The sequence below is a fragment of the Etheostoma cragini genome, chromosome 14 (assembly GCF_013103735.1).
Source record: "Etheostoma cragini isolate CJK2018 chromosome 14, CSU_Ecrag_1.0, whole genome shotgun sequence".
NCBI classification, from domain to species: Eukaryota; Metazoa; Chordata; class Actinopteri; order Perciformes; family Percidae; genus Etheostoma; species Etheostoma cragini.
In genome coordinates this window covers 20,188,116-20,197,605 of record NC_048420.1, presented here as the reverse complement: position 1 = coordinate 20,197,605, position 9,490 = coordinate 20,188,116, and the positions used below count along the sequence as shown (strand labels likewise).

Sequence of the window (9,490 nt, the reverse complement as noted above, 5' to 3'; positions counted from 1 at the left end):
GGTCACACGGTTGCCAAATGTGTCATCTTTTGGATTCAGCTGGAACTGTTTCTCCTGGGCAAAACCTGGGAAAAGATACGCATACAAACAAGGAAACATTTAGCATCATGAACACAGGTGAAAATGTAGCTGAAGTCCCACATGTCTAAGATCAGGAATTGAACAAATGATCCAAAACTGTAACTACTATAACTACTTCAACCTAATAATGGAACTAATACTTTTTAAATCACATCTCCTCAGTTAAACAGTGTAAGTATATGGTATATGGTACAAACAAAATTATTCTATTAGTCCTTGATCAATTTTAACTAATATTATTGTGTCATAATCGGTTTTTAATGCTGTGAACATACCTTTTTTTAATCCAGCTATGTTCTTAAAGTTCTTAAAGATAAATATGGGCCATATTAACATTTAAGCATAATTGTTTTGGATTTAACGTTACCTTTAACAAATCTGTAACAATAACCTTTATCTGAGGATTCAATCTCTTACCGTTTCCGGTAATGGTGAGTCGTGTTGCTCCATTGGAGCTGCCTAAGTGCGGCGATACGTAGTCAACACGTTGTTGAGCACCTGAAATACACATAACTAATATTAGATCTTTTAAAGAAAAAATTGATATCGCCAGAGACGGCAAAAGTACTCACTTCCCATATTTAAGTAGAAGCACAGATACGTGTTAAAAATACCCTGGTAGAGAAGTAGAAGTAGTAGAAGTAGATGTAAAAGTAACAAAGTACAGGCTTGGAAATTTACTTAAAGTATGAAAGTAAAAGTAGCCTTGCGAATGACAACTATTTTTTATGCAAAGCTACCTGGACCACACAAATTTTAATAGAGAGCACGCTGAGGAACTACAGTGGACATGAAAACATGCTCTTTATATGCCATTGGCTACAATTTAAATGGATGTCTGCCCTAAAACATCACGTATATGATTATTGTGACAGAGACTGGGACTCCAGGTTAACACGATTCTGACTGAGCAGCAAGATACGAATGCAGTTAATTCTGTGAGAATTCACAGATCCAGTTTCTCTTTTTTAATCTTCCCCTTAACATTTAAAGGAATCTAAATGTATATGTGTGTGGGCTCAGATATGACTTATGTAAAGAAAATAAAGGATTAAATATGAATCAAGCTGCACTGATCTGTCGCAAATGAATGTAGAAGGCCCCCGAATCTGTCGATTTGTTTTAGTGGTGCATCAAGTGCAACGTATAGTATAGTCCCATCCAATTAGATTGAATATGGTAATGATGACGCGAACAATAACTCCAGTGAAATTATTCGAAACGTGTTAGTGAGGACTAGATTAGGACTGCATTTGAAGTTGATTCTGGTTTCCAACTTCACCCCAGGAGTGTCTGTCAAAACACGGACCTTCTGACGCTCTCGTGCAATACCTAACTAGCTAACAGATGGAGAAAATCACAAGCTAGCTAACTTACTTAAAATTTGCCAGAACTATAGACCGATACAACAGCAGGCTTAAATGAACTGATATACAATAAATTCTACGACTTACAGTTCTCAAAGACGCACGTAACACACACAATCTCAGCTGTTTATCCGCCGACGGGACATCTCTTTTTCTTTTCTCTCACTTTTTTCTCAGTGTGGCCAAAGAACTCTGCATGTGGCGTGCGCGCCCGATCGCGGTGGATGGCGCGTGACCACGCTAATCTCTGACATGCACTCAATCACATCTGATAGACGACTTCTTGTACAAAACTAAACGAGCCGATTTTGTAAAATGTAAGGAGTAGAAAGTACCGTTTTTTGTGTTAAAATGTAAGGATAGTAAAGTAAAAATATCAAAAACATCTACTGAGTAGGCTACAGTAGCGAAGTATTTCCCAGCTAACAATTTTTGGTTCCCAGAACGTTCTTCTTTGGTTGCGGGAACGCTCCCTAAAGGTTAGGTTGGGTTGTGTGTTGGTTAATCGGAAAGTTTTCTTAAAGTTGTAGGAACGTAATATATATATATACATGTATATACATGTATATTTCTATAGATATGCAGTCTATGGTTGCAACCTTTAGCGAACGTTCCCCTAACGTTATCCTTGCGTTGGGGCAACGTTCTCTAAACGTTCTCTAAACGTTCTCTAAACGTTCTCTAAAGGTTGTCCCATTCCCATCTCTGGATAGCCTATAAGCTCCCCTGAGCATTGGGCTAGAGATGATTTGTAAGGAAAAGTGTGCAATTTCCGCATTTAAAAAAACTCACATCTACACCTCGAACAGAAAGTCTATTAAGAATGCAGATTAGATAACGTTATTAATTTATTATTAGATTTATTAGATAAACTTATTATTATACTTTTTAACTGTCTACTTACTGCAGCAGCAGCACCAAAGTGCGAGGAGGAGAGCCGCCGGTTTAATCAGGGACTCCATCCTGGAGATTTTCCCAGACTCCCCTGCTGCTTCACCTGCAGTCTGTTGTGATGGTGTAGCTTGCTGTTTGAAAACGGTAAAATATTTAACAACAAAATTGCTATTTGAGTAGCCTATACTGTCTGTGAAGTTTTTAAGAAATTACACATAACGCAGAACTGTCCATGTTTCAAGCTCTTTTGTTAAATAAATAAAATTGTGAAATCTGAAGGAATTGTTAAATGATTGAAAAAAATCCACATACCACGAAGAATTAAAAAAAGTTTAAAAAAGAAACATTAAACACACATTGAGATTAGACGCAAATCTATTATTTTCGTAGAACTAGCCATATAGTGATTACATGTACTAACATCTGTAACATTTCCAGGAATTGTTGAAAAGAGACATATTCTAATTAAAATGTGATTAAATAATGAAAAAACCCAACTGTTGAAAACTTAGTAGCCTACAAACCTATTGACTCTTTCAGCTGATATGATTCAGGTTCAGGTGCCAACAGACAGATAGAGGCAATGCCTGTCCACTCACTCATTATATTCAGTGTTCTGCCTCTCACTTGAAACTGGGAGGAGTCTGCTGATCTAAATCTATCCTTCTGCCTGATCCATACAATTAACCGCCAACGCCATCGCAGTCTACATGATGAAATAAAAACACAAACAGATTTGTCAATTTCCTGTCAGAGGGTAAAGCTGCTTCTCGAGTAAAAGTAGAATGACTAACAGCTTCGTTCTTTTTGAGAATCTTAACCAGACTTTGATGGAAGTGAATAGTAAGTAGCTGAAAACTAAAAATAGCCCAAAGTGGGTCTGTTAGTCATAGGTTACATACATGTCAAAGTAATTGGAAAGTCTTAACATTGCCACAGAACATCACACTTGTGAAACAAACTTGATGATTTTTCAAGCTGTGGTTTTGTATAGCTGATGTCCCCTTGCACTTGATACAAACCAGGTAAACTTCAGGGATGTTGGATTTTATTAAAATAAATCTATACATGCAATTCAATAAAAAGAGGCCCTTAGATTTCTAAAAATAGAAAAGAAAAAAAGCAGTGTATTACACATAACAGCAGTGTCAAACTAATTTTAGTTCACGGGCCACACAGCCCGATTTAAAACAATAAAATTGGTCACTGTGTACACACCAAGCTCGTTACCCGTTTACCTTTGTTCCCCTTAACATCCCAGAGAACAACAGCAGTCCCCACAACACATAACGTAAAGAAGACAATGGCGTTATATCATTCTTTCTTTAACTGCTATTTTAGCTCAGATCATTCATATATGGTCAAATATTAAATTGAGACTCTTGACAAATACTGAGTGATAAACCATTTAAAGGATGTGGGGAATCTTTTATTTATTTAGAGTTTGATTATCAACCTCTACAGTATCAGAAAACCTGATGGTCCAGTAAAGTAAAACAACAGATTTTCCTTATATTATCTATTGACTTTTACTCATTTGTAATGAGGTTTGGTGGTTTTTCAGTAATCTCTTTAGTTGATATGTCAAAATCAAAGGCAAACATTACACCTCGCACTCTAGAGTAATCAGTGACCAAAACAAATCGAATTATTATGCATCTTTTTCAATACAGCGGTAAGAATAGTAAATGTGGATACTGCATTTTGCGCAGGTCAAACAAACAGGATGACGACATGTTAAATTGTGAGATTTAGAGGGGCTTCTCATTGAACACCTCAGCAAGAAAGCAAATATTGTAATTCCCAAAGGACAAACAATAACAGGTTGAAAGGGCTTGAAACAGGTTTAATATCCTGTTTCGCCGTTGCCGATGCTAAGCACCTCTAACCCAGTCAAAGAAAGGGTTAACAGAAACATAGTTCTGGCCAATAGGAGATGATTGTGCCACACAGACAGACACCTTTGGCTGAGTCTCTATCTAATCTGTCAGAGGGAGAGCAGGGGTGCGGTTGTGAAGTAACAATAGTTGTACCCAGAGAAGAAGTTGGTAACTTCATGGTGGAGATTAGAAAGCAAATTGAAATGTGAGCAACTAAAATTGCTAAATGTTAGTACATTGTGTCAATTTAGTTTGGGTTAACACTTTTGCAAGGAAATATCCGACATGTCACATTCCCATTAGGGGATGAGCCCCCCTGAAGTTCTGATCCTAGAATCGCCCCTTATACGAAGGGAATATGAGTCAGATTAGTGGTGAAAGAGTAGCGTGGGTGTAAGGCATAAAACACTTGGTATAGCAAAGCTTAAAGGGTAACTACTGTTTTTTCAACTTGGACCCTTTTTCCTAAGTTTTTGTGTCTAGGTGAATGATGGGAACAACAATCTTTGAAATTGGTCCCGTATAAAATTGGTCTGGTGTTGAGCAAGATTGATGCAGTCAGCAGTGGTGAAACAAGTTATGATGTAATAGGGGAATTGTCCTGCTTGTATTTATCTTGCATTGTCACTGACAGGCTAAGATTAATATTCTAAGTGTCTGACAACATTATGGAAAGGATTTCTAAGGAGGTTGACCCTTTTTTAAAACATAAAAACATCTGTGAAATTGCAATTGCTAGACCCACCAGACTCCATGTACTGTAAATAAACAGCGGTGCTAGTTTCATGGAATACACTGAACACCTTAATAATGGACTAATGCTAAAGATTGTTGTCCCAGTGAGTCATTTAGACACAAAATCATAGGAAAATAGGGTCCAGGATGAAAAAACAATAGTTACCCTTTAATGTTAAAACATCAGTATTTGGGGTCAAAATCCTTCGAATATGCGACCAAGTGGCCATTTCTTTCATTGGCATGCAGACCAGTATTTTGCAAGAGCAATCTCCCACTAAATGTTGTAATGTGTTGGTAAAACCAGGCACTCAGCTATCATACATAACAAGCACACACAGGGACCTACTGTTTGCTGACACAAGTTCTCACACTGCCCACACACCAAACTAAAAACAGTCTACAAGTATAAATACCACTGTCAGTACTATCTAAGGACTGCATTCTCAACTTACAATTTCTTTCCATGAAGTGTGGAAACATGAAAAAAAAAAAGATATGTTGTTTTGGACTTTTAGACAGTTATGTAAGATGTAAGCATTAATGCATCTGACTCAACTTCCTCTGAATGAAGAAAGTACCAATAAAAAATACAATTCCTGAAAAGGCAAATTGCATGAATGCAGCAGCATGAGCTTGTGTCTAAGATGTGTTTGACCCCAGTTAGATTTTCTTCTCTTCATGAAACAAGCAGTGAATGATTTCTAGAAGTTGTTGATTGGCTACATTAGAATACACAACACTTTGCTGCTGATGAAATATAGAAATAGAAATACATAGTTAACAAATGTTCAACTTCTCCATTATGGAACTACATTTTGCCACCATTAAGCACTCTGTAATAACACTGAAAATACTTAACCACATTCCCATTTCAGACACAACATCCCTAAAGAGCCCTATATCCACGCACCAATGGTAGACAATAACATTCATTCAATCATACTGTCTGCACTGTCATACTGTCTTTCTTTTAAAAAATCCAAATCACTCATCGTGCTTTCAAGAGAGCTATCAGAAAGGTATGATGGGGAACAAAGTCTGCATTTTTTGGTTTGAACAAGGACATCTATTACATGTCAAACAGGTCTTAAGCATTATTAAAGAACAAGTCAGGACCCCTGATGACCAAAATAGGCACGTCTTTATTTTTTTTTCCAAAACTGATGCATAACAAACTAAAATCAATATGAAAACACACAATACAAAATAAAAAATAACACTTCAGCATTGCTCACAATGAGAACAGTTTGGATTTTAATTGTGGATCTACAGTGAGTAAAAAAAAGTCTAGACCGGAATCGCCTCATTCACAAGGTTGCGTGTTGAGCTAGAAAAGCTCTGATTCTCTGCAGGAGCTCTTTCTTCACACTGTCTGGTACAAGTGCTGCATAGGAGAGAAACAAAGTGTCAACATGCCAGGGTTCAGTAAGAATCACTAACATCACTAAATGCAATACTATTGTATTGTATTGTCTTGTCTTACTATTGAGAAACTCAACATTTTATGTTTGATAGCATCTATAAAAACATGGGTCAAGAATTTGCGGCGTATGTTTACAGAGTAGCTCTCGTGTCTGTGAAGCTCTGATTGAAAGAAATTGGCATGCTGTGTAAGTGAGAGTTTACAGTTTTAGCATCTTTTGTGAAATTGTACTCTTTTTACTTAAAAAGGTTGAGTCTGCGATTCTGGAGAAATATTATTAATATTAGAAGTCAACAGCCAAACAAATCCACCCCTCCAGTCAGTGCTCCTTTTACAATGTTAGCATCTGCCAGATTTCCTGTCCCTCTTGCTCTCACTGCCTTTCTCGTTATACATCCATGGCCTTCCCCTGTCCTGTGAATGAGCACGAATGGAATAGTGTTGTGTGGCTTGTTTGTTTCCCAATTAACAGAGCCAGGGCTGTGTATGAACACGGCATCTTTTTTCCAGTGCAAACACAGGACGGACTTCTAGCGGAACATGAGGGAACATTCACTGAATTTAACCAAAACATTTTTTGGATTAAAATGGCAAGTTCTATCTTAAAGCACTTTGATATTTTGTGTGTACTGTACTGCTAGTCTTGCGCACTCTCCTTTTCACAAACATGCCAGATATAAACTGTCCAAGTGTGGATCCATTGGAATTTTACAACTGAGAATAGACAGTATTTATTTAAATCTTATAAAATGAAGAGTTTGAACCCTGCAATAAAGTAGTAGTATAGTAATAATAGTGGTGACTTTTGTATCTAGTAGCTTTTATTTTTGTTTTAAAACAATTAATTTTAAATATTTTTTTAGTTTCTCTTCCATTACCAATCACTTAAATTCCTCTGGGTGGGATCAATACATTTGAGAGGCCTTGAGCATTATTTCATCCATATTCGCCCCAAAACGTGATATCTTTAGAAACATTTGGATCTCCACTAGATTTGAAATAAAAGTTATGTGGACTCAATCAAAGTTTGACTGTACAGCAGGAGTTTTCACTGACTGACCCAGCAAAGGTTTCTCCTTTTCTTTAGCAGATTTTACACACAGAACCTCTTTAAACTGCTGCTGTTGTGTTTGTTTTTATATGGAGATTTGTACCTCTGCCTTTTGGTGTGACTTCTGTGACCAGGTCCTCCACTGTGACATGCTCCAGACCCTTTTCTTTGATCACATCTGCACAAAACAATTCATGACTTCATATCCAGATCCAGTTTCATAGAAGTATCGTTACACACACACACACACACACACACACACACACACACACACACACACACACACACACACAGACACAAATAAAATACCTTTGCACTGTGCTTTCAGCTGATCCTTCCATCCACACTCCACCAGCTTAGCCCTGAGCAATTCCTTCAACCTGCGGCCACAAATGTAGTTTACATGATCAGAATAAGAAATATTTATTGATCCCCGAAGGGAAATTTTGTGTTACAGTTGCAAGACAAGACTATATAAATACCAGAGTAGAAATATAAGGAGTGTGGATATGTACGTATTTACATAGTTAAAGGAATTTTATGATACATTATTTACATAATTATGGAGTTGTAATTGATTAAGGAGTTGTAATTTACTTATACATAACCACAGTGTCTCTTAAATCGTTCCTGAACAAAATCACTTTAGAGAATATCTTGACTCACCGCTCCCGTTCCCCCATTTCTATCAGCTTTTGGTTTATTGCAGCCCTCATCTGGGAGTCTTTGCTCATGATCTGTCTCAAACACAAACGGTAACGTTAGCAGTTTCCGTTTGGATTCAACGATTGCAGGTAAATGTGGAAAAAAACACGTTTTATTTCGCGAGATATCAGGGATACGTTACTTTTTGTCGAAATGGATCAGCTGGTGAACATCCAGTCCCTTCACATAACCGTACCGTCTAAAAACGGTAAAAGGCGTATCGGTTCCGCTGACCGATAACATCAGTACTATAACCCGGGTCAGATTGCTCACTTTATCTCCACTCCACATGAATACGTTTTTGTTAGGACGACTACATGTTTTAAAGTATTTAACAGTTATTTAAAAACGATGTGGGATAAATAACAAGAACTCTTCGAAAAAGAAGAAGAAATACAAGAAATGCAACAACTTCCATTAGAATCCGGGCAGATCATGTCCGCTGTGAAATGGCTCCGGGTGCGTCAAAACAGGAAGCGCGTGCCTGACTTCTTCAACAATCATCTTCTTGCTTCACATCAACTTGTGGACAAGCCTGTCACGTTTAAAAGACATGGCCTCGTCGAATTATTCCTTGAAGGTCAACAGAGAGTTGTTGGACCCTAACTTCGAAAGTTACAGGTTATCTCTGGACGCCATAGCAACGTACAACATTGAGCTGGATGCTGGTGAGAGAAACTAACTTACACTACGGCTAGCAAGTGTGCTAGCATAGCCACTGATACCACAACGAAAGCTCTGCTTCATCACTTCTTCTATAGCTGTAGCAAACATAAGTAACTTGCTTAGCTGTAGCAAACATAAGTAACACGCGTAGTTATTTTAGTTTGCAGTTTAGTAGGAATAGCAAACGTCACTTTGATATGCCAAGTAATTTGAAAAACTGAAAGGATCTCTAGCTGTAGCCAAGTGGCTAACGTTAAGGGCCTCCATTTATACTTCAGGTCAGTGGTTCCCAAACTTGTTGCATCTTTTAAGAGTCCTTACAATGTTTTGCGCAAACAGGTAAAGGTTTTCTGACATGCTCATATCATGGTCATTAAGAGGCGTTCAACCCATTTTTTCTGTTGCTGATTAGACATGTCTAGTCATACAAAAAAGTCTAACAATCTGCCAGCTGTATACGTGTAAGACTTGCAACATTGTTGGAATGACACTGAGATTTATAGTATGTTGATTTAGAGGTGTACTGTATCCCTTTTTAACAACGTTTTATACATTTTTCATTGCAAATACAACTTTCAACAACACTTTAGAACCAGATGCAAGTTCAAAGAAATCAAACCCCTCTCACTGCAATTGTTTATTATAATTTCTTCTAAGGTTGAGATTGCAGGAATACCGACTGATT

At 37.5% G+C, this 9,490-nt stretch overlaps 3 protein-coding genes across 4 annotated transcripts in view; 1 reads left to right on the top strand and 2 right to left on the bottom strand.

Moving 5' to 3' along the window:
- LOC117957191 (fibrocystin-L-like) overlaps positions 1-2,427 on the bottom strand; it is a 76,605-nt gene extending 74,178 nt beyond the window's left edge. The window contains exons 1-2 of the mRNA XM_034892786.1: positions 2,353-2,427; positions 499-579 (exon numbers count right to left, since the gene is read on the bottom strand). Coding sequence (XP_034748677.1) covers positions 499-579; positions 2,353-2,410 — 139 coding nt within the window. The 5' untranslated portion in view covers positions 2,411-2,427. The remainder of the gene's footprint in view (positions 1-498; positions 580-2,352) is intronic.
- A 3,655-nt stretch (positions 2,428-6,082) lies between these two features.
- On the bottom strand, positions 6,083-8,531 carry LOC117956534 (transcription and mRNA export factor ENY2-2-like). 2 transcript variants are annotated; one of them, XM_034891618.1, is made up of 5 exons: positions 8,282-8,531; positions 8,101-8,171; positions 7,744-7,814; positions 7,538-7,612; positions 6,083-6,344 (listed from the first exon to the last, which is right to left on the bottom strand). In XM_034891618.1, the coding sequence occupies exons 2-5, from the start codon at positions 8,166-8,168 to the stop codon at positions 6,268-6,270; spliced, it is 291 nt and encodes a 96-aa protein (XP_034747509.1). In that variant the 5' UTR covers positions 8,169-8,171; positions 8,282-8,531; the 3' UTR covers positions 6,083-6,267. The 2 variants fall into 2 exon arrangements, with proteins under 2 accessions (XP_034747509.1, XP_034747508.1); XM_034891617.1 differs by having other exon boundaries at positions 8,101-8,355.
- Positions 8,532-8,559: 28 nt separating this feature from the next.
- The window catches only part of nudcd1 (NudC domain containing 1), a 34,975-nt gene continuing 34,044 nt past the window's right edge, over positions 8,560-9,490 (top strand). Inside the window, 2 exon segments of the mRNA XM_034891615.1 lie at positions 8,560-8,637; positions 8,639-8,807. Of these exon segments, the coding sequence (XP_034747506.1) occupies positions 8,575-8,637; positions 8,639-8,807 (232 nt within the window). The 5' untranslated portion in view covers positions 8,560-8,574.